At 32.2% G+C, this 24,901-nt stretch overlaps 1 protein-coding gene and 13 non-coding genes across 15 annotated transcripts in view; 11 read left to right on the top strand and 3 right to left on the bottom strand.

The window, feature by feature from the left end:
• Positions 1 to 638: 638 nt before the first annotated feature.
• On the top strand, positions 639 to 709 carry Trnag-gcc. The gene has a single exon. It is a non-coding gene; the product is annotated as a tRNA-Gly (tRNA).
• A 165-nt stretch (positions 710 to 874) lies between these two features.
• Positions 875 to 946, bottom strand: Trnag-ucc. Its single transcript has one exon. It is a non-coding gene; the product is annotated as a tRNA-Gly (tRNA).
• Positions 947 to 1,086: 140 nt separating this feature from the next.
• Positions 1,087 to 1,157, top strand: Trnag-gcc. The gene has a single exon. It is a non-coding gene; the product is annotated as a tRNA-Gly (tRNA).
• Positions 1,158 to 2,596: 1,439 nt separating this feature from the next.
• Positions 2,597 to 2,667, top strand: Trnag-gcc. Its single transcript has one exon. It is a non-coding gene; the product is annotated as a tRNA-Gly (tRNA).
• Positions 2,668 to 7,601: 4,934 nt separating this feature from the next.
• The window catches only part of LOC119605144 (tyrosine-protein phosphatase 10D), a 31,299-nt gene continuing 13,999 nt past the window's right edge, over positions 7,602 to 24,901 (bottom strand). Inside the window, exons 2-10 of one of the 2 annotated variants that reach the window (XM_037958113.1) lie at positions 24,322 to 24,603; positions 18,817 to 19,914; positions 18,322 to 18,753; positions 16,179 to 17,269; positions 15,807 to 16,113; positions 14,779 to 15,461; positions 14,454 to 14,712; positions 14,262 to 14,390; positions 7,602 to 7,795 (exon numbers count right to left, since the gene is read on the bottom strand). In XM_037958113.1, the coding sequence (XP_037814041.1) occupies positions 7,764 to 7,795; positions 14,262 to 14,390; positions 14,454 to 14,712; positions 14,779 to 15,461; positions 15,807 to 16,113; positions 16,179 to 17,269; positions 18,322 to 18,753; positions 18,817 to 19,914; positions 24,322 to 24,603 (4,313 nt within the window). In that variant the 3' untranslated portion in view covers positions 7,602 to 7,763. Of the gene's footprint in view, positions 7,796 to 10,330; positions 10,573 to 14,261; positions 14,391 to 14,453; positions 14,713 to 14,778; positions 15,462 to 15,806; positions 16,114 to 16,178; positions 17,270 to 18,321; positions 18,754 to 18,816; positions 19,915 to 24,321; positions 24,604 to 24,901 lie in introns of those variants that run through there. The other variant, XM_037958114.1, reaches the window with a different exon arrangement.
• On the bottom strand, positions 10,925 to 11,139 carry LOC119605164. The gene has a single exon (XR_005231565.1). It is a non-coding gene; the product is annotated as a small nucleolar RNA U3 (small nucleolar RNA).
• Trnag-gcc lies at positions 21,320 to 21,390 on the top strand. Its single transcript has one exon. It is a non-coding gene; the product is annotated as a tRNA-Gly (tRNA).
• Positions 21,628 to 21,698, top strand: Trnag-gcc. The gene has a single exon. It is a non-coding gene; the product is annotated as a tRNA-Gly (tRNA).
• On the top strand, positions 22,126 to 22,196 carry Trnag-gcc. Its single transcript has one exon. It is a non-coding gene; the product is annotated as a tRNA-Gly (tRNA).
• Trnag-gcc lies at positions 22,388 to 22,458 on the top strand. Its single transcript has one exon. It is a non-coding gene; the product is annotated as a tRNA-Gly (tRNA).
• Positions 22,729 to 22,799, top strand: Trnag-gcc. Its single transcript has one exon. It is a non-coding gene; the product is annotated as a tRNA-Gly (tRNA).
• Positions 23,180 to 23,250, top strand: Trnag-gcc. The gene has a single exon. It is a non-coding gene; the product is annotated as a tRNA-Gly (tRNA).
• Trnag-gcc lies at positions 23,522 to 23,592 on the top strand. Its single transcript has one exon. It is a non-coding gene; the product is annotated as a tRNA-Gly (tRNA).
• Trnag-gcc lies at positions 24,689 to 24,759 on the top strand. Its single transcript has one exon. It is a non-coding gene; the product is annotated as a tRNA-Gly (tRNA).

Below are 24,901 nucleotides of genomic sequence, written 5' to 3' on the forward strand. Positions count from 1 at the left end.
CAGTTCAAGATCTGAAACAATTCCACTTCAGTTTTATATCAATTCTCTTCAGTTCTAGTTCTGTTATGGTCCTGTCTTGCCCATCAAGATTTTTCTAAAATGTGAGGTTTTTCTAAAATGTCTTGGTTAGCAAATTGTTTCAAAAGTCAATATAAGAATAAATAGGAAATATTGAGATAACATAAAATTTTGTAGTAGAATCGGTCTGAAATTTTGTTCGGAAATTTAGATGAAATATTGGTTCGAAAACTATTGGGCGAAACTGGCTGGAAACTCACCTTTCTGGTAAATTCCCAGGCTGAATCTGAAAATGCACTCAGAATGGACCTAGGTCCATTGTTTCATCAAAATTCCCGAAATTTTTTGGTTTTAAACAATTTGTGTTGTTATTTCGGGATCTTATGGCCGAGGGCAACTGAAATTTGTTATGTTAGACTAAAATCTATGGTGAATCCGAAAAATTTTTCATAAAAATGTTAGAACAAAAATTTTGAACCAAATATCTCCCAAAATTTAATTTTACATGGATCAGAATCACATTCTGCTATGTCCAGCCTTGTCAATATAGCTTTAATTAGAGTGTTATTTAAACTCTTAAGTGAGTTTAGTAAAATGTTTGTGAACTCTGGGTCGTGCAAGCATCGGTGGTTCAGTGGTAGAATGCTCGCCTGCCACGCGGGCGGCCCGGGTTCGATTCCCGGCCGATGCAATCAAACTTTTTATCTATTCGATTAGATCACTTTTTATTCTTTCAAAATTTAGCTAGTTTCTTCAAAATTCTGAAATGTCTTTTGGAAATTTCTTGGTCGAAGATATTTTCTATGGATTAAATTAAAATTTAATTTGGATTTGAAAAATAATAAAAAAAGTAGTGTGCGTTGGCCGGGAATCGAACCCGGATCAACTGCTTGGAAGGCAACTATGCTGACCATTACACCACCAACGCCCTGAAGTTCGCAGCACATAATACCTATATAAAGAGTTTATAAATAACTTGTAAAGGAAAAAGCTTTAAGCTTACAAATTGTTTACTAGTTGTTTTCTACAAAAATAACAAATAAAAGCTTTGCCTTTTTGTATTTGCAAGCATCGGTGGTTCAGTGGTAGAATGCTCGCCTGCCACGCGGGCGGCCCGGGTTCGATTCCCGGCCGATGCAACTTAACTTTTTAATGTTTTTCTGTTATAAGAAAAATAAACAAATTTACTTTTTTAAAGAATAGACTATTATAGTCTATATTAAAGTCCATACTAAAAACTAGTATAGTGCAGGGAATAGTCCTGAATACGAACTATACTACAGTCGAGACCATAGAGTAGATAGTCTGAACTATAGTCTAGACTATGTCCAGAATACAGGCTAGACTTTAAGCTACAGCAAACTACACAACACTATAGTATAGTGGCTATATAGTATATACAGGCTATAATCCTTATTATAGAAAATATTTTGTACTGAACTAAAAATTTATCCAGCCCAAAGACTAGTTTTCAGCCTAAAGACTACACCATAGTACAGCCTAAAATCTATACTAAAGTCCATACTAAAGACTAGACTACAGTGCAGGAAATAGTCCTATATAAGAACTATTCTATAGTCGATACCATAGAGTAGATAGTCTGAACTATAGTCTAGAATAAGTCCAGAATACAGGCCAGACTTTAAACAAGAGAAAACTAAACAACACAATAGTATAGTCCATGTTATAGAAAATATTTTGTTCTGAACTAAAAATTTATTCAGCCCAAAGACTAGTTCAGCCTAAAGACATCCTAAAATCTAGACTAGATTTTAGTCAAGACTATACTTATAGTCTATAAACAAAATTTTTTATAGTCCAGACTATAGTTTAGAGCAAAAGATTAGACTATAGACTAAACTTTAGTTCAGGTTATAGAATAGACTTTAGTCCAGACTATAGACTATACTTTTTTAGTCCAGCCTATAGTTTAGACTATGGTCCATATTGTAGACTATACTTTTACGATTGAATACAGTGTATTCCAGACTATAGAATAGAATATGATCAAGAATATAGAATAGATTATAGTCCAGACTATATGCAGACTAGACTAGACCCTGGACAATAGTGAGGCTATATTTACTAAATAGACTTTAGACTAGACTATATTCCCTACTACAGAGCAAACTATAGGCAAGACTATAGAATGGACTATAGTCTATATATTATTGACAAGATTATGTACATGACTATAGATTATAAACTACGTATTCCAGATTAAAAACTAGAAGTAGGGTTTGGATTAGACTAGAATATGGAGACCATTTCACGATTGTGATTGTTTTGTTTAAGGATGAGTGTGGATTGTTATTTAGTCATTTTGGAGCGCGAACATTCGACAAACTATGTTCCTATGATGACTGGGCGAAACTAAAAATGTTGTTTTTTAATATTTGAGTGAAAGGGCGAAGAAAGAAAGTTTTTACTTGAGATTTGTAACCTAAATTTTAAATCTTAATTAGTTTTATAATAGTCTTAATAATCAAATAAATTAAATCAAATTAAAGTTTATTAAAGCTCCAGATCTCTTTCAACCTCAAGTGCGTGTTTAATTTTGGAAAAAATACCGTTATAAGCATCGGTGGTTCAGTGGTAGAATGCTCGCCTGCCACGCGGGCGGCCCGGGTTCGATTCCCGGCCGATGCAATTCTATTTTTTTAATATAGTTGTTTTTTATTTTTTCTCAGATACATTTTAGAATATGATTACAATAGTTTGGGGGAAAACTAACATACAATTATTTGTTTCTTGATTAAATACAATTAATTACTTTAATGTATAAAAAAAAGAAAATTTTAAATATTTTCTTTAAATTTAGTTATTATTTTGTTAAATATTAAAAAAAATTAAACAAATGTAAACACATTTAAAAAAAAACATGTGTGAACTTTTGTTTTTTTCAGTTTACTTTTTATTATTTTCTTTAAATTATAATTTTTAATACAAAATACAAAATTTTACTATTTTTTTTTTTATAAAAATCGTATTAATAAAACTAATTCAGTACAATGTGGAACCGATGAAACAAAGTTTTCCGGTATTATGTACTTTAAGTATTGATTAATAGTTTTTTCTGTTTATTTTTATAGAGAATAGGTTTAATAATAAAAAATTATACAAATATTTGGCACCTTGTGTTTGAAAGTAGTGAAAAAATATGAAATTATTGGAAATAATATGAACTAGTTCTTAGAGAATATGTAATTTACAATGTATAAGTTTCAAATTTTTATTTTTTAATATGCGATATGTTTCAGCTACTATTGTATACTATAAAATTCGATTAAATTCGAAAAATTTTGTTTTGAAGTTCAGCTAAGTATTTGTTCTTACATTTCTGGCAAATTTTCGAAACTTTGTTTAAATCCAAATTTAACTGCCAATGGCTTAATTTATTTGAAGTAAGTGGAGTCAATCATTGAAAATCCCTTTGTCTAAAAAAGCGATATGAATAATACTTACGTTTCTAATAGTTTTTATCAAAATCTAATATATAAGTTTTCGCGGCCATAGGTTTTAGTTCCAATAGTAATTACTAGACTTCAATTGGCATTTATGGCTTTATAAAGCAAGTCCATTTTTCTACGCAATAAGTAAATTGCTCTAAACACTAGGGAAATTATATGGAACTGGTACACTTGGCATCTAATGAGTTGTTAAACATGATGTATGTACTGGCTTATTGATACATATACCAGCAGATTCGGGGGACAATACCGAATTAGGCACATAGTTCTTTAAACTATTACTAGCCACCCGATCACCTATGTTAGATACTAGTTATTTTAATATCATGTTCTAGGAGGAAGACACTTGACTCTTTGGAGACATCAAACACAGATAACATAACACTACAAATGTTTAAGTGTGGCCCGAAATTTTTAACAAGATTCCTGCATAATCAATACATTTACGGCCGTTTTAATTGTATTCCGTGGATGAACTTGTTTAGGGGCTAGATGAAAACCAAACTGTGTCAATCAATCCTCTTGTTTATCGTGTCTTCCACATGCAGATGAACAGACAGACAGACGTAAGGGCAAGAATACATTAACTTAAAATCTAATAAGAAACCAGAATGACAAAATCCCCACCTTTTCAGGATGGTGGTTATAAAAATGCTAATTCTTGTTGAATTTCTCTAGTGACTCGGGATGTTCTTATAGAGCAATTTAACTAGTTGCAATAAAAGAATCCAAAATATCATAAAACCTATATAATCTTCTGAAATATTGGGGCTAAAGGCTACAAAATTTATGGAAATATATCAAGGAAAGTAAGCAAATGTTGCGAAATCAATGTCTATATCTGATAAATACCAGAATACACCAGCCGATTTGTTTGCAAAGGGTTGTTCAAAGTCTGAACATACTTCATCTTCAAATAAACTAATAGCTAAGGGGAATTCTAATAGGGGTTTGGCTGAAATATGGACCGAACGCATCAGAATGTGCCAATCCTCATTGTTAATCTTTGATTCTTATAAAACTGGATTATATTTAATCGCTATAACTAAGCTTTTAAGTCAGTTATGAACATAAATGTAATTTTCTGAAGGCGCCTTATATTGCTGCTTCAACATATGAATCTTTAATTGGTTAAACAGTATTACGGGCACATTTGCATGAGGTCGTGAAATTGTAGACCGATATAGAGTATTATCTATATCTAACAAGTTACATGAATAGTGAAATTGATTTAGCAATGTTCGTCTGTATGTTGAAATCAATTTTCTGCAGCTCCCCAGATATTTTTGGAATGAAAATTTTTAATTATATCAAAGATAAATAAAAGGAGGAATTTGGAACTAACATCTCTTATAGATGTAATGATATTTCTACCATCTACAAGTAAAATATAAGCAATAAAAAGGGCAATAAATTGGCTTAGGTACCATGGGATATCTGATATTAAAACCCAGATCGATGTGTATTCTACATCTAGACTAGAGCAGGAATGCCGGGCGTTTCTAAATGAAATGGCGAAACATTCAATAATCAACCTGGGTAGAGAGTACACTGCGATATAACTGGCTATGGCTATATTGGATAGTTTTGTGTTTCCTTTACGGCCATTAAATAGCATATATCCTATATATGATTCAGTTTAGTTTAGAACCGATGGTCTCAAGAGTACTCTTGATCGATTGCTAGGGCGATGTGGATTCACATAGAATATCCTTTCTCATATATCAGTTATTACTGATAAGAGAAAGCGCTATAATTTCCTTTATAGAAGTTGCCAAAATGAGGATGAGGATTCTGAGGATTCTGTGTAATTATCCAGCCCGAGAAACAATGCGTTATTAGACTCTAGGGTCGATTTATTTTTTTGGAATGGGAGTGAACTTGGTATTCTTAATGATACTCTTTTTCATAATACTCTTGATAATGAAGCCATTTATCAGGGTCCTTAGTTCTTTTCTCTTCCTTTTCAAACTGTTCCCATAATATTTGATCGTCCCTTTAGTAGTAGTAGTATGAGCTGTGTGAAACCTAACCTAAAGAGGGCGGCAGAGGTAGAAACTTTTTAAAACCGAAATTTGGGGCTTACAATTTCGTTTAATTACAAATTTCGGTAATAGAAGTCCTAATTTCTTCCCTCTACCTCTTCAAAATATTCCCTTAATCTTTGATCTTTCCCTTTTCTTCCTTTCTCTTCTACTACAGATATTACAGGGGCACCTATAGGTCCCAAGTATAGTCGTACTTGTAGCAGTATGAGGTGTGTGAAACCTAACCTAAATAGGACGGCAGAGGTAGAACTTTAAATACAAATTTCTATAAAAGAAGTTCTAATTTCTTTCCTTTCCCTCTTCAAACTATTTCCATAATCTTTGATCTTCCCTTTCCTTCCTTTTCTTCTTTTGCTACAGACACAACAAAGTCAACTATATTATCCCAGTGTAGCCGTACTCCTGGTAATATGAGGTGTATGGAACCTAACCTTAAGAGGGCGGTAGAAGGGGAAACTTTTTAAACCCGAAGTTTCCTTAATTACAAATCCCGATAAAAAAAATTTCTGAACTGTGGTGGAGAACTAACTTTGAATGTTTCTAATTTAATGCATCTAAAATTTAATCTAAATCATTGAACATGTCTTAGAGAGTTCCCTATGAAAAAAATTTCCCTAAATCTGGACTTTATAATAGTATCTAGATTTCAGCATTTGTGTTAATAACTTTTATAAAAATGAATACCATGAATAATGCTACAAATATTGTCTAGTCACAGTTAAAAAAAATTTCAGATTCAGAATGTATTTTTTTTATAAATGTGTGATGTTTTTATTATTTTATTTATATATATATATTTTTTTATATTTTTAAATTAAAACAAAAAAAATTAAAAATTATGTTCACAATAAAACTATACAATTGTTCGGGTACTTTTCTTTTTAAATATAAATGGACGTAAAACAAAAATACAAAACAGAAAAAAAAATTTAATAAATTTCTGATAAAAAAAATAAAACAATTTATACAATAATAATAAAAATAAATGTGTGGGATAAAACAAATACTCAATAATAATAATCATAACTATTTAAAGAAAAATTTATTAACAATTTACTTAGATTTAAACAAAATTATTAATATTGCAGTTATTCTTTTTTTTTTTTAATTTACAGACACAAGCTTATTTTCAAATGAAAATAATTAGATTTATTTTGTTATTATTATTAAGCAAATAAAACAATTAAAAATAATAATTTATGTTTAAAGTTTTTGTTGTTATTTATATAAAACAATTGCCGCTAAAAAAAAGTGTTGTATTTAGTTATAGTTGCCTGGCTAAAGGTTTTAAAACAGAGCTGCTAAGTAAACAATCAAGTAGACAGTTAGTTTTCTTTTGTAGTCATTTTTGAAAATTTGAAATTAAAATCTTTTTTAAATTTTGAAAATTCAGATTTTTTGAAAACTTTAAGAGAATTTTTCAGAACAAAACTAAATTACTTGTTAGCTCTGCTTTAAATTGTTAATATTTATTTATTTGCTATTATTTTTTCTTTAATATTTATTTAATAATATGTATATGTATGTTTTCTTTACTTTTTTCTTTTTTTTACTTTTACAACTTATGAAATAAAAATTTATTTTTAAATATTTATATATAATTTTTTTTAATGATTTTCTTTATATATATTTATAATTCTTTTGTATACATTTAATGTAAAATAGTTTAATTAAGTTGTCCTTGTTTATCTAAAATACATTTATTACATATATTGTTTTAATATTATTATTAAATATATATAATTTTTGTTTATATTTGTTCCTTATTGGCGAGAGTTTCCTTAAAAATGTTCATTTTTATATATAAAGATATTTCGAGTTGAGTTCGTTTATTATAATTATCATTTAAAAAAAAAACAAAACCAGCCTTTCAAAAAAAAATTTAAAATATTCATTATTTTAAAACTTTAATTTTTAAATAATTTCTTAAATTTTCAGATTTTTCCATAAATCTCTTAGATTTCTTTAAAACCTTTTTATTTATAAATCAGCTGGTTTGTTTTTAAAGTTTTGTTCATTTTATTTAAAGTATTCTTTCATTCTGGTAATGGCTTCTTTTTTTCTAAAAAAAAGTTATTTTTTATAAAATTTTATAATATCAGCTTTTTGTCAAGTTTTTGTTTTTCTTATTCCAATTTATCTTTTTTTTGTAGAATATCGTTAACAGAGTGAAAGTGTTAAAAGCGTTTCTTTTTTTTATAAGGTGTCCTTAGAACCATTCGTAGATTTACATGCCTGATTCTGCTATACCTTCATCATCTGTAAGAAAATTTTGGTAAAATTTATTTATTTTTTTTAACTATTGCATATAATAAAAAAACGAGCAAATTTTAAATTATCATGCTAAATATAAATTAGTAAAAACGTAGAAATGTTAGTATGAAATTAATAAAAATATTTTCAAGTTTCCTCAAGTTTCTCAGTTAATTTGCCCAACTTAAAAGTTTTCTTTAAGATTACTGATATTTTTAAAATTAATTATGAATTAAAAAAATTAAACGCATAATTTTACGAAATTAAATATTTTAATATAAATTAGAATTAAACTGGAACTGAATTAGGACTGAATTGAAACTGAGCTACACCGAAGTAGAACTGATTAGAACTGAACTAAAACTGAACTAGAACTGAACTAGAACTGAACTAGAACTGAACTAGAACAGAACTAGAACAGAACTAGAACAGAACTAGAACAGAACTAGAACTGAACTAGAACTGAATAAGAACTAAACTAGAACTGAACTACAACTGAACTAGAACTGAACTAGAACTGATCTAGAACTGAACTAGAACTAAACTAGAACTGAACTAGAACTGAACTAAAACTGAACTAGAACTGAACTAGAACTGAACTAGAACTGAACTAGAACTGAACTAGAACTGAACTAGAACTGAACTAGAACTGAACTAGAACAGAACTAGAACTGAACTAGAACTGAACTAGAACTGAACTAGAACTGAACTAGAACTGAACTAGAACTGAACTAGAACTGAACTAGAACTGAACTAGAACTGAACTAGAACTGAACTAGAACTGAACTAGAACTGAACTAGAACTGAACTAGAACTGAACTAGAACTGAACTAGAACTGAACTAGAACTGAACTAGAACTGAACTAGAACTGAACTAGAACTGAACTAGAACTGAACTAGAACTGAACTAGAACTGAACTAGAACTGAACTAGAACTGAAATAGAACTGAACTAGAACTAGAACTGAACTAGAACTGAACTAGAACTGAACTAGAACTGAACTAGAACTGAACTAGAACTGAACTAGAACTGAACTAGAACTAAACTTGAACTGTACTAGAACTGAACTAGAACTGAACTAGAACTGAACTAGAACTGAACTAGAATTGAACTAGAACTGAACTAGAACTGAACTAGAACTGAACTAGAACTGAACTAGAACTGAACTAGAACTGAACTAGAACTGAACTAGAACTGAACAAGAACTAGAACTGAACTAGAACTGGAGCAGAACAAATATTACAAATTCGGTTTAATTTTTATATTCGTAGTTGAGATAAATGTTTATTTGACGGTACTAAAGAAATTTCTTCTATGAAAATTGTTTTCACAAATTATTGAGAAATTGGTTTGACTGATCATATTATTAAAAAAAACAAAACCGAAAAAAATTAGCAAACTTTAAAATAATTTAAAAGAAATAAAACTAAAAACAATATAAGAACATTCACAGTGGATATATTGAAAAAAAATCGTTTACAAACCCATAAATGGATTGGCATATATGATGCCGCCACCATTTTCACCGAGACCACCACTACCATTAACCACACCATACGAACCACCACCAACACCACCATTAAGACTCGTTTTCAAAGCATGTTTCGATAATTTCGTATAATTTTCACCATCACCCACAATTGTGGCAATTTCATCATCATCATTGCGCGTATTACAACTGCTACCCAATAGCTGATCATAACAACTGACATCGGTGCTAATGACATCGACATCAATGTCATCATCATCTTTTTCCAAACTATTACGATTACTGCCACCTAGGGAACTGTGTAGAGCATGAGAATCTTCATAACTGCCACCGCCACTATCATCGTTCGCGTTATTCGATTTCGTTTCGATATGTGTGCCGTATTCTTCATTGTAAAGAGCCTCTTGGGCCTCCTCGTCTACTTCGAGGGAATGGCGACGAAAAACATCATCTTCTAGTTCATTATTATGACCGCCCACCGATTCACAACCACTACCGGATCCTGTACCGGAACCAGAAAGTGAACCATTTTGTTGTTGGTGCGTTGAGTGATGTTGCGATTGTTGTTGTTGCTGCTGCTGCAGCTGTTGATGCTGACCATTTTGTGGTATTATCATGATATCTTCTTCAGCAAAACTCAGCCGAGTATTGGCATGTATTTGCGAGTTACTGCCAATACTACCCACTATACTACCTCGATGATTATTGTGCGTGGCGCCATTTTGATTCGAATTGACATTCGAGTTATTATTAACCATTATGATTTCATGGCTAAGACTATTTTTAATATCACAGGATGATGCACTAAATGTTATTAATTGTGATTTACGTCTATGCTGTAAAGTTTGGTGACCATTCGTTATGGTTGTTCCGCCACCACCACCATGATGCATTTGTTGCGAATTGGCACTATTGTTACTGGTATTACCCCCACTACTATTACCGATGCTGATCACATCTATGGAACCTTCCTTACAGATCATCGAACTGGGCTTATTATCAACCAGAACGATAACCACGGAATTGTTGTTATCGTTCTGATTGGCCGTATGTCATCTGTCCATCGAATCGGTATTGTAGACTTGGGCAACATTACCGAATGATGTCATCGAAGTACTATGTACGGCTGCGCCTCCAAAACCCGTTAGAGGCTGTTGATCATCGTGTATAATGGCGGCATTTTCTTGATCGATGGCCTCAGCATCTTCGGGCTGTAGGGTATCATGCATTATTTCATTGTGTCCCTCGATGGTGGCTATTATTTCACCATTTTCATCGTATTGAGGTTGTTGGCCTAATTAGTATTTTTAGGAAAGTTTTGTTTGGATATTTTTCAAGTGCAGAGAGAGGATGATGATGAATCATTTTGTGATATTTTGAATTATTTTTTTTTTTTTTAATGGTAGCAAGTTTTTGATGGAAGAAAAAGAAAAAATAGTTTTTTGTGTTTTGTTAGTTACAAATTTAAACCCAACACCGAAAAAATAGGCTTTTTTTAAACCAGCAGCAGCTAAATATTAATAAATAATAAAATTTTTTTAAAATACATAAAAAAAGGTTTACAAATTTTGCTAAACACTTCAACGCTCCAGAATCATAATACGCATTTTATTTCCCCCAATTCATGAAATTAATTTATTAAAAAAGCCACTCAGAAGTCGTTTTATCCGTTAAAGCTAAGCGATCATCGAAGAAACATTATCCCAATTCCAACCCGAAAGTTGAAAATAAAAGACAAAGTTCAAAACCTCACGCTACAGATAAAACGATATACCTCGTCATCGCGGTTACGAAATTTTTCATTTTGCAATGAAAATAAATGAAGACTTACTACAGAAATGATCCTGTGAAGTATAGTCTTAAATTTTCAACCGCCTAACTACAATTATATCTACAGAAATTTCTATAAACTAAATAGGAATTCTAAAGAAAAATATCGACAAAAAGAAAACAAAAATGTATAAAATACTACAATGTATGTATAGCAGCTAAAATTTAGTGGATGACTAATGTCAGCTTAGTTAAGAGGGGTCTCACACACAAGTGATAAGAGGGTTCATATACAAGTGTGTGTATATTGTTGTTGTACAAATCTTAGGTACTTGGGCTAGCTATAGCAACAGTGTTGAAGTGTTTTTTGTTGTTTTTTTTTCAGTACATGTGGGTTTTTTAATAAAAAGAAACGAAATGTTTTTGACGTCATTCTGTTATAGCAAAGTGTCGACCTGGTAGTCACTCATTTAGTGTGAGATTAGTAGTAAGCAAATGTAAAGTCATTTTACAGATTTCTGTAAAATATATGAACAGAATTTTTCTGTAGAACTCTTAACAGTTATATAAATAGACTACCTTTACATTAAACTTTGATAACATAAAGCTTTAAGTTGAAGATTTTAAAATTGATCTAGTGTTGCCAGTTAATTTACTTAACAAAAAACGAACAAAAAGGGAATAACCTAATAGTCTATAGTCTGGACTATAGAATAGTCTATAGTCTGGACTATAGAATAGTCTATAGTCTAGACTATAGAATAGTCTATAGTCTGGACTATAGAATAGTCTATAGTCTGGACTATAGAATAGTCTATAGTCTGGACTATAGAATAGTCTATAGTCTGGACTATAGAATAGTCTATAGTCTGGACTATAGAATAGTCTATAGTCTGGACTATAGAATAGTCTATAGTCTGGACTATAGAATAGTCTATAGTCTGGACTATAGAATAGTCTATAGTCTGGACTATAGAATAGTCTATAGTCTGGACTATAGAATAGTCTATAGTCTGGACTATAGAATAGTCTATAGTCTGGACTATAGAATAGTCTATAGTCTGGACTATAGAATAGTCTATAGTCTGGACTATAGAATAGTCTATAGTCTGGACTATAGAATAGTCTATAGTCTGGACTATAGAATAGTCTATAGTCTGGACTATAGAATAGTCTATAGTCTGGACTATAGAATAGTCTATAGTCTGGACTATAGAATAGTCTATAGTCTGGACTATAGAATAGTCTATAGTCTGGACTATAGAATAGTCTATAGTCTGGACTATAGAATAGTCTATAGTCTGGACTATAGAATAGTCTATAGTCTGGACTATAGAATAGTCTATAGTCTGGACTATAGAATAGTCTATAGTCTGGACTATAAAATAGTCTATAGTCTGGACTATAAAATAGTCTATAGTCTGTACTATAAAATAGTCTATAGTCTGGACTATAGAATAGTCTATAGTCTGGACTATAGAATAGTCTATAGTCTGGACTATAGAATAGTCTATAGTCTGGACTATAGAATAGTCTATAGTCTAGGACTATAGAATAGTCTATAGTCTAGACTATAGAATAGTCTATAGTCTAGGACTATAGAATAGTCTATAGTCTGGACTATAGAATAGTCTATAGTCTGGACTATAGAATAGTCTATAGTCTGGACTATAGAATAGTCTATAGTCTGGACTATAGAATAGTCTATAGTCTGGACTATAGAATAGTCTATAGTCTGGACTATAGAATAGTCTATAGTCTGGACTATAAAATAGTCTATAGTCTGGACTATAAAATAGTCTATAGTCTGGACTATAAAATAGTCTATAGTCTGGACTATAGAATAGTCTATAGTCTGGACTATAGAATAGTCTATAGTCTGGACTATAGAATAGTCTATAGTCTGGACTATAGAATAGTCTATAGTCTGGACTATAGAATAGTCTATAGTCTAGACTATAGAATAGTCTATAGTCTGGACTATAGAATAGTCTATAGTCTGGACTATAGAATAGTCTATAGTCTGGACTATAGAATAGTCTATAGTCTGGACTATAGAATAGTCTATAGTCTGGACTATAGAATAGTCTATAGTCTGGACTATAGAATAGTCTATAGTCTGGACTATAGAATAGTCTATAGTCTGGACTATAGAATAGTCTATAGTCTGGACTATAGAAAAGTCTATAGTCTGGACTATAGAATAGTCTATAGTCTGTACCAAAGTATATTAATAAAGTAGCGACATCTCTTGTTGTACAACAACATCTACAACAACCACATATATTTTGTTTTTGGAATAATTTAAGATTGTGTCAAAATAAAATTTCCTTGAACAACAATGTGAACAAAACATAAATAAAAAATATTACTTTTAAGTTAAAAATATTAACAATTTAATTATATTATTATATATTATACAATTTATTACACTTTTAAACTACTTTAAAACCACTTTTAATTCACTTTTTCAACTTTTCACAAATTTTAACAAATAGCAAAACACAATTTAAAAATGGCGACGTAAACAATGTTAACAATTTTCAAAACAAACTTTGACAACTTGCTTCATTTATCTAGTTAAAAAAAAATAGTCAGCTGTTCAAGTGATGCTACTTTATTAATATACTTTGGTCTGTACTATAGAATAGTCTATAGTCTGGACTATAGAATAGTCTATAGTCTGGACTATAGAATAGTCTATAGTCTGGACTATAGAATAGTCTATAGTCTGGACTATAGAATAGTCTATAGTCTGGACTATAGAATAGTCTATAGTCTGGACTATAGAATAGTCTATAGTCTGGTCTATAGAATAGTCTATAGTCTGGTCTATAGAATAGCCTCTAGTCTGGGCTATAGAATAGCCTCTAGTCTGGACTATAGAATAGCGTATAGTCTGGACTATAGAATAGCCTATAGTCTGGACTATAGAATAGTCTATAATATGGACTATTCATTAGTCTATAGTATGGACTATTGATTAGTCTATAGTATGGACTATTATTCTATAGTCTGAATATATAGTCTGAACTATAGCTTAGTCATCACGCTGTTTGATAATCTAATTAATAGGTGTTAGAGATCTAGAGCACAAAACAGTAAACCATTTTTTACATATTTTCATTTTTTAATAAAAAAACCCAATAACCAAATTTAGCCAAAAGAAAAAAAAATCGAAAAAAAGATAAACCAAAAACTTTTTAAACTAACCTTCATAGCCTTCATTATCATGTATTTCTCGTGGAGGACCCACAATATTTTCTTTACCCTCTAACACAGCCAACAGACATTGATGTATGCAAATATACTGCTGTTCCGTTTGCACCATCCAAACACGTTCTAGGGAAATAAATTATTTTCAAGATTTTTAAAAAATTGGAATATAAAAAAATATTAAGTTACCTTTTCTCATGGCATAAACAATACCAAAGATATCGACAAAATCGGAGGTATTGATTTGCAGCAAAATACGATCTAATGTAATAAAAGTACCCGAGCGGCCAACACCAGCACTGCAATGTACAACAATAGGACGCTGTTCGGTGCCAATACGATCGCGGAAAGCTCTAACAAAACGGACTAAAGTTTGTGGAGGATTTGGTACACCAAAATCGGGCCAGGTGGTGAAATGGAAATGGCGTACAATTCTTTGTTCACTGCCCTATAAAATTAAAATAAATTTAATTATTTTTTCTTTAGATTTAATAAATTATTTGACCCCACTTACCCTGCACACCATAAACTCGGTCATAATCCAATCTGGATAATGACTATCATTTAATATTTGAACTTTAATATCACCATAAAATACTGGTACGGTATCATTTGGCCAATATTGATCACATTTCTCACGACCCTTTTCAAAACATCTCGTCAACATAACAATAGCGCGTGAATTACTCTCCCAACACATGCGCCAGAAATCATCACGTGTCGAATGTAGAGGACCCTGTGTCACTATAAATTCTCTAGGACTATTATGACCGGGCACATAATTAGCATTTATATAGTCCGAACCCTCATCATCGTCCACAGGTTGTAGTTTGAAACGTGAGTGATCGTATGGCAAAATATTGGTAAAACGATTTTTGGGACGATTACAGGGTAGATCAGCAAATGTACAGGGTTGATCGCGACCCACATGTTTGAGTTCATCAAACTCTTCGGAAAAGCGAAAATCTGAATCGGCCGACATCATGCGATAATGTTCGGCAAAGTTTTTAATTAATATTGGACGATTTTGTTCTATCACACTGTCCGGCAGAGACATATTGTCATTGGCTCGAGAATCTTTAGTTGTTTTGCGGCAATTATTACGTCGCCGTTTATAGAATACCAGGGTTACGAGTAGTATCAAAATAATTGTTAGGGGAACGGTTACAGCGACAATAAGAGAGGTGTTGTCTTGATCTGGGGGAGATTGAAATAAATATGTTATTATAAAGTCTAGAAATGATTTTATATAATTAGACGTTTTAAGAATTGGTTCCACATCTCAACTTACCGGGCGATGTTAACAAATCTTTAGGTTTTAATTAAGCAAGACATAAAATAATTTTGGAATAGAGTTTTTAAAATAAGATTTAAAAAATATATTGGAAACTAATTAAATTTCATTATTCTCTTTAAAAAGGTCTTTCGGAAAACATATTGTTATTGAAACTTTTCTAATTTCTCCCAAATATTTATAGAATTATGAACTTTAACTTTTTAAAATAACTTTAAAGTGTGTTTCTTCAATTTTGAAAAACTTACCGGTTTGTATTGGGAAACTGTAAGCGGTATCGGTGAACTTATCGGGAGCTGTAAAGGCACGAACTTTAACGCGATATGTAGTACCCGATTTCAAAGGACCATTACAATAGCCGCTCTTGCGATTATCACAATTCTCGGTACCAATGGTAAAATCTTCTACCGAACGATTTTCAAAGGGATAATAAGGTTCGACTGCTTGATAAGGCAACCAAACACTATACGACTGAACATCATGCCAACTGGGCATTTCCAAACCGGAAGCATTTTTGGTATCATCCTCGGCCACAATAATGGTATACATGCGCACCTAAGTAAAACATTTCAAAATTGTAAAACAAATATTTTTAATTAAAAAGTAAAGAGGGAACTTACCGGTCCATTTTGATCTGAGAAATAATTTTTTCTAAAACGTATTTGTATGGTTGAAGAACTGCGATAAACTTCGGTGGGTACCACTTGGGTGGCTGGTCGCGGTGGTGCTAATATAGGCATTGTTTGTTTATATTCCCTTTCAGGTCCATAACCTATAGATGTTTTAGCTTGTATTTTAAAAACATATGTCTCTCCCGGTTTAAGATTCTTTATAGAACCCGTTGATTCCGATGAATCGAAATCCAAAGTTTTTCTTTCCGTCATATTATTAATATTCATGTAAGTTATAGAGAATTGTCGTATAATACCATTTGCCTCACTTTGAGGCAACGACCATTCGAACAGCACCTCACTAGGTTCCACATTAAGAGGTAGGAAGCGTTCAACTTTGCCAGGGACAGCTTCATTAGTGCTAAAACTAGCCGATAAAGGAGAACTGCTGCGTAATACTGAAGATTCCGTGCCCGATCTCACTACCACCGTAAAAGTATAATTACGATGGGGCTTAAGATCAGTAATGGTTATTTCATTCTTGGTGGTAATATTTTGCGCCAAAATATTATCTGCCGTCAGATATTGTACATCGAAATCATTAAATTCACCCTTTGGTATATCCCATCTCAAAGAAATCTCAGTATCAGTAATATTTGTAGCATGTAAAAGGGTTATAGGTTCGGGGAATAATCTGTCTTGACGTTGGATGGGTAAACTGGAAACTCCACCACTAACAGTCCATACAGTGATATTATAAAGACGTCCTGGCACTAAACCTGTAAACGTTACCTTACGATCTGTATCATTAGCCAACTTTTCTTTATCTTTAATTTCTTGATCTCCCAGAGAGAAACGATAGATATCGAATTTCGATGAAGATTGAGGTGTTGGGGTGTAGGACAAGGTGATGGTATCACGTTCATCTTCTTGTTTATCATTGACTACGACAACTTCGGATTGTATAAGAGGCATTGTACGTGTAGATAGGTGGGTTGTACCCGAATAAATGCCATAAGAAGTGGTTTGTATATCGAATTTGTATTGCACGCCCGGCATGAGATCGCCAATGAGAACGCGAACGGTGGAAATATCGTCGGCTGTTGGAGAAAATATAAAAATAAATTAATTTTTATGCTGTTACTGATCCACAATTAAAGCTAGTTTTGAAATATATAGGGACTTCCGGTCAAAGATATAGTTATATATAGACTATAAACAAGTTTAGTCTATAGTGTAGTCTATAGACTAGTCTATAGTCTAGTCTGTAGTCTAGTCTATAGTCTAGTCTATAGTCTAGTCTATAGTCTAGTCTATAGTCTAGTCTATAGTCTAGTCTATAGTCTAGTCTATAGTCTAGTCTATAGTCTAGTCTATAGTCTAGTCTATAGTCTAGTCTATAGTCTAGTCTATAGTCTAGTCTATAGTCTAGTCTATAGTCTAGTCTATAGTCTAGTCTATAGTCTAGTCTATAGTCTAGTCTATAGTCTAGTCTATAGTCTAGTCTATAGTCTAGTCTATAGTCTAGTCTATAGTCTAGTCTATAGTCTAGTCTATAGTCTAGTCTATAGTAGTCTAGTCTATAGTCTAGTCTATAGTCTAGTCTAGTCTAGTCTAGTCTAGTCTATAGTCTAGTCTATAGTCCAGTCTAGTCTATAGTCTAGTCTATAGTCTAGTCTATAGTCCAGTCTAGTCTATAGTCTAGTCTATAGTCTAGTCTATAGTCTAGTCTATAGTCTAGTCTATAGTCTAGTCTATAGTCTAGTCTATAGTCTAGTCTATAGTCTAGTCTATAGTCTAGTCTATAGTCTAGTCTATAGTCTAGTCTATAGTCTAGTCTATAGTCTAGTCTATAGTCTAGTCTATAGTCTAGTCTATAGTCTAGTCTATAGTCTAGTCTATAGTCTAGTCTATAGTCTAGTGTTCTAGTCTATAGTCTAGTCTATTAGTCTAGTCTATAGTCTAGGCAATAGTCTAGCCTTATCTATAGTCGAGTTTAAAGTCTAGTCTATAGACTGTATATACTTTAGTCTGCAGTCTAATCTATAGTCTAGTCTATAGCCTTGTCTACAATCTAGAAAATTAATGGGGCCTACAATTCCCGGTAGTTTTAGAATATTTTAAAATTTTAGTAAACATTATTAATTCTTACCTGATTTATTTTCTGAGACATTTTTAGTTTGAGTCTTTGACGGATTATCGGTGGGCCACCATTTAAGTATATACGACTCTACTCTTCCTTCTGGTTTAGGCCATTCCAAAGTAATATTACGTGAATCTACTAGAGGTATAATATTCGATACGGGATTCGGAGGAACAGTAGTATTGACTTCTTGAGGTGTAGGACTTTCCACAGTAAAACTAACACTATTCACTTGTATTGTATATTTTTCACCTTTCGTCATATCGGTAATTTCGGCCTCAGTGGAGCGCACACTCGGTAAACGTACCCACTGCTGTTCCGATTCAGTGCGATAGCGTATGGTATATTCGGTGAAATCGCTATTTTCTGGTGGAGACCAATGAGCCAAAACGGAATTACTGCGCACTGTTTCTATAGTTAGATTTCTAGGTGGATTGGGATCTGGGGATTTAAAAGAATTTTAATTAAATGTTATGTTTTAAGGTAAAGTTTTTAAATACGTACACACAGCCTGGAAATAGGCATGAGGTTCACTTCTTAAATTATGACTAACAGCAAACACCTTGACCTCATAACCAGCTCCGGGATGTAGATTTTTAATAACCAAGCGCGACTCTTTGGTAAATACGGTACGCACTTCCGAGGTGCCATTGCGTGAATATAATACTTCATATTGTTCCTGTTTAGAATTAACATCACTCTTCCAGCTGATGTTTAGACCCATTTTAATAGATTTCAAATCTTCTATAATGGGCGAAGAAGGTCTAGTCACTACATATATGGTGGTTTCATTCGATTCCATTTTCTTTGATAGGGCCTGAACAGAAACGGAATAATTACGTCCTGGCAGGAGAGACTCTAAACTAAATCTAGTTCTTTCGGTGGATAGGGTACTGGTATCACCATTAAATGTCTCCAATTCATGATAAACAATACGATATTCATCTTGTGTTGAGGCTGGATCGGGTTCCCAGGTTATAATCATATTATTGCTTTTATCATCCGAAAATGAACGTAAGTTTCTAACGGGTAGAGGACGTAAGGTAACATCTCCGGTGGCGGGCCAGGAGGTAACTTTACCCGATACTGTTTTGACTATAACATTAAAAGTTTTACCCGGTTCGGGTATATCACGAAAATCAAAATATGCTATAGGATCATCAGATCTGGTGACAGTAGGTTGACGTCTCGATGCCGCATAGGATACCTGATATTTATCAAACTCCGATACACCCTTCGGGGCCTCCCACAGCACCCGAAATGAATTTGAGGTTATGTAGTCCTTATCAAACGTAACATTTAACGGTCGCAATGGCACTGTACGATATTGAGCGGTGGTGGGTAATGATATCTCATCTTCAGACATAGTTTGCACCGATATATTATAGGCACGACCAGGTACTAAACCTTTAAAAGCCGCCTGAGCCGGACCTGGTGGTTCACCCTCTTTCTCCACATATAAAACACTTTCCAAAGCATCTGGCGGTTCTATAGACACTTTATAATGTGTATAAATGCCAGCAGGATATGGTGGCTGCCAAAGGACGAGCAATGTGGTTTCATTACGAAACCAAACGATAAATTTACCCGGTGTATTGGGTTCTATATAGTTGAGATTGGTTTGGCGTTGGCGGGGCAAGTGTTTACATTATATGGATGGAAGTGTGTGTGTGTGTATATGGCGATGATGATGTTGAAAGATAGATGTGACAACAAACAAAGAACGGGAGTATAAACGAGCGAGATTTAAACGAATTTTTACACATGAGTTTGTAGGTTTCATGTTGCATGTTAGGGATGGCAAGCATACACACGATAAACAGTAACAAAACCAGAAGTTGTGGCGAACATTTTTCAATGATTTTACATGGAAAAAGAAAAAGGAGATAAAAAAAAAATTGTTCATATGAGTTTTTGTAATTCTGGCAATAATATTGTATATGAATATTACAAAACAAAAAAAAAAAATTATTGGAAAATATATTATTATATTTCCTTTATTGTGTTAAAATAAAAACAAGCTGAGGCAAATGCAGTTTTATAACGGTCTTGACGAAATTTTAAATATCCTCCACAGAGCTTTTAATCATATTTATTAAACATTTAATCAAATCGAAGTATAGTTTCATTAATGATTTTTACTCAAAAAATAAGTTTAATCGATTTTAAAAACCAATATAAAGATTTTTATTGGATGCCAATTAGATTGAGTCAAAGATTCTAAATCTTCAAAGTTTAAAACAGTTATTTTAATCAAATTAATTAATATGTTAATCAACACAGTTCGTTTCATCATTGTATATTAAAAGTTTAATTAAATGGAAGAAAGGTTTCTGTAAAGTTTTAACTTAGATCTTATAAAGATAGAATTAAAGTTTATGGATTATAGCAATACTTTTAATTAAATCAATTAATATGTTAATCAAAATAAGTTGTTGATACTTCAATGCTTTTATTGAAGGATACCAAAATCAGTTTTTCTAACGATTACCTAGAGGGTTGCTCAACTAAATATGAATTTTCCTCTTGACTTATGGAGGATATATAAATTGCTGCTTATTTTTTCCCAAAAAAATTCAGATCAATTGATGCAGTGAATTGGAAAAAAAATATCCTTAATATTTACAAAATACATACCAGGCAAATGTTTGCAAACATGCATAAAATTTTTATATATAATTTAACAACTATAAATTGAAAGTGTTAGTAACAAATCAATAAAACTACAAATTAAATAAAATTGTTTAAAAGAAATAATTACAAACGTTTTGCAATGAATTAAAATAAAATATTTAAATACTTACAGAAATAAAAAAAGAGCTAGAAATAGATTACAAACTTAAAAACTACTAAATAGTGAAACCAGCAGATTCTCAAAAGCGATTGGAAAGTTAATCAAATGAACCTATATGAAAATCATGCGAAAGAATCCGATATCGGGGAACTATCAATAAATATTACTAAAAAGGGTCAGATTCGGGAACATTTTTTAAACCTATCTCTATAAGCATCGGTGGTTCAGTGGTAGAATGCTCGCCTGCCACGCGGGCGGCCCGGGTTCGATTCCCGGCCGATGCAATTTTAATTATTTTGTCCACCATAACCCTTGATATGGTCCTTCAAAGAGGGTGACACTCATTAATCATAATTGTAAACCATTTTTGATTATTTATAATTTTCATTTAATCATCTAAAATCCCGATTATACCCATCATTGCCAGCTTCCATTTACAAAATGGTCCTTCGAGACTTTATATGTTAAGGAGTTAATAGAAGAGTTTAAACTTTTCAAACATATAAAATCATGATCTATAAGCATCGGTGGTTCAGTGGTAGAATGCTCGCCTGCCACGCGGGCGGCCCGGGTTCGATTCCCGGCCGATGCAATTCAATTATTTTGAATATAAACTGGTCAAAAGTTCGGGAGTTAGTAATAACTTATAAAACTTAGCATGACTTCTTATATATTATATATAATTTTTGCTTTCAATTATCAAAAATTTATATTATTCTTTTCAATCTCGTTTAAGATTCTAATGTCTAAAATATTGAACTCAATATGGTCCTTTGGAACTTTCTGGTTAGTTTGTTTTAGGTGTAAACTTTAAAGAACAATTTTTACATGATTTTCAATAATTTGTTGATTGTTTAAATTTACATTAGACCCTCGAAATTGTGATTATTATCATTTTCTGAAGTATACAATAATGAACTAAAATGGGTCCTTCGAACCTTGATAGAATGATGTATTAAGCCCGTTAGGATAACTTTGACCGATCAAACATTCAAAAAGTATAATATCAGATGGCACAAGCATCGGTGGTTCAGTGGTAGAATGCTCGCCTGCCACGCGGGCGGCCCGGGTTCGATTCCCGGCCGATGCAATTTAGATTTTTTATTAAAGTTTGCTACAGAGGCTTCATAAAGATTAATAGAATTAAGATGTGCAACTTATATTACAGTTTTTAAAAGTGATCCCTAAGATTCATAAATCGGCCAAAAGATATATCTCTTCTTAGTTTTTGTTACAAATTTGGGGAAAAAATCTTTGAAAGTCTTTGCCACTATTTCATAAGCATCGGTGGTTCAGTGGTAGAATGCTCGCCTGCCACGCGGGCGGCCCGGGTTCGATTCCCGGCCGATGCAATTTACGTTTTTTAGTGAAATTTGTTCGGATTAAAAACATGTAGCTTTCCTGCAGATGAAGGAATTAAAATTAAGAATAGATCTGATTCTAAAATCTGATGAGGAGTATATCAAAGGATTGTATGTACTATTTTGCTTTGAAGATTTATACTCAAATTTTATAACAAGAAACATACGATTTTGGAAAATCGGTCAAAAGATATATATTTTGTTAATTTTAGTTCTTTATTTGGAAGTTAATCCACTAAAGTCTATATCCGCATTCCACAAGCATCGGTGGTTCAGTGGTAGAATGCTCGCCTGCCACGCGGGCGGCCCGGGTTCGATTCCCGGCCGATGCAATCCACTTTTTATCAAAGATTACGTCTTGCTTAAAAGGGACATGATTGTAAGAAAGCATTCCGAAAGAATCGTAGATTTAAGAAGTCGAGTTATACAAAGCTGGTGTTCAAACTTCAACAGAGTTTAGATTTAGAATGATTGAAAAATTACATGTTTAAAAGGGACATGTTGTAAAAAAGCATTCCGAAAGAATCGTAGATTTAAGAAGTCGAGTTATACAAAGCTGGGTTTGAAACTTCAACAGAGTTTAGATTTAGAATGATTGAAAATAATTACGTTTTCGAATATTTTGGAGTATTATTTTGCGAATATTTTCCGATTCTTTATAAGCTTCAGATTTTTCACTTCTATTGACGTATGTCAAGCGGGGATTTTATAAGCATCGGTGGTTCAGTGGTAGAATGCTCGCCTGCCACGCGGGCGGCCCGGGTTCGATTCCCGGCCGATGCATGTTTCGACTTTTTAGAATTATTAAAGATGCTATTTAAAAATAGATCACTGTGTGATCGAATTTAATCCCTAGAAGATCCAAGAGATTCAAATAAAAGAGTTAATGTTGATTGATTTTGGGATTTATGAAGTGTTGTTGTGTCTTAAACGTCTCGGTTTTTAGTAAAGATCAAGATTTCTATGATATTGCAGAAGAAGATTTATTTTAACATTTTCATGTTTATATATCTAGCAATATTTGGAATATATTTTTAAAATCGGTAATTAATAAGCATCGGTGGTTCAGTGGTAGAATGCTCGCCTGCCACGCGGGCGGCCCGGGTTCGATTCCCGGCCGATGCAATCTGATTTTTTGTTGTAATTAGATAAAAAATTTTGAAAATAAACTGATAAATATATATTTTAACATAAAATAGTTACTATTATAAATCAATCTTAGAGAAAAAATTGCTATAATAAATCTTAGACTAGGAAATTTTGATAAAAGCAAAATAGATTTATTTCAGTTTAGATAGATGAGAAGTATAGTATAGTAAACCATAAATTAAGATAATAATTAAAATAAAGTGCTCACAAACTATAAATTTATAAAGTGTTTTAGTTAAGACTAATAAATAAATCATAGTTTATGTGTTAATATAATATTTAATATAATAAAACCCATTTTACCTCTTAGAATTTTAATATCCAGTAAATCTTTATGTCTGGTTCTCCGTACTTTTTGTGTATTGTAAGTGAGTAGTAAATTAAATTTTAGTATTAGTTACAAGTTATATTTAAAATATAAATAAATAATACAAAAATAAAACCATAATAAACCATTAATTAAACCCCAGAAAACCAATTTAAAAAAAATCAATAAGCCATAAAACTTAAAAACCCAGAAAATTAAATTCATAAATTAAAAAACATAAAACCAAAAGAAAATATTAATAAAAACACAAAAACATTATAAAACATTAACAAAATTTTAATAAAAAACACAAATAATAATAACAATAATTAAAAACAAAAAAAATCAAAAATAACATTTATTTGTTCGTTTTGTAGCATTTTGTTGACGTGACTTACTTGTGGTAAAATTTCGACTTGTATAGGCAACCGATTCTTTGCCATCGTAAATGGTATAGGCTTGCACCTGATATGTGGCACCGGGCGTTAATTCTTTAGCACTATGTTGGAATGTTGAATCATTAACATGGAATACTCTATTGTACGAGCTGGAAGCTTCAGATAAACCCAAAACTTTTATTTTAAATGCTGTATAGTTTCCCTGAGTCGGTGGTGACCATTGGATAATAGCATTTTTACTGCTACGCACCTGTACGGATAGATTTGAGGGTGGATCGGGTGCTGGAAATGAAAAAAAATTCAAATATATAGATTAGATTGGATTTCTGGATTAGCGCAGTAAATTAAATTAACATTTTTATTATAAGCATCGGTGGTTCAGTGGTAGAATGCTCGCCTGCCACGCGGGCGGCCCGGGTTCGATTCCCGGGCGATGCATCAGCGACTTTTTGCTTCATTTATATTAAGTTACTAAGCGGAAAGTATATCGGTAAAATGCGGTTAATTTATTTCTATAGATCTCCAACAAATTTAGTTAAAAGGATTTGATGTACGTACATTTTCTAGCTCAGGAGGTTAA

Source organism: Lucilia sericata, unplaced genomic scaffold (genome assembly GCF_015586225.1).
Source record: "Lucilia sericata isolate MDLA Ls3-8-SP2 unplaced genomic scaffold, ASM1558622v1 Contig000461F_arrow, whole genome shotgun sequence".
NCBI lineage: Eukaryota > Metazoa > Arthropoda > Insecta > Diptera > Calliphoridae > Lucilia > Lucilia sericata.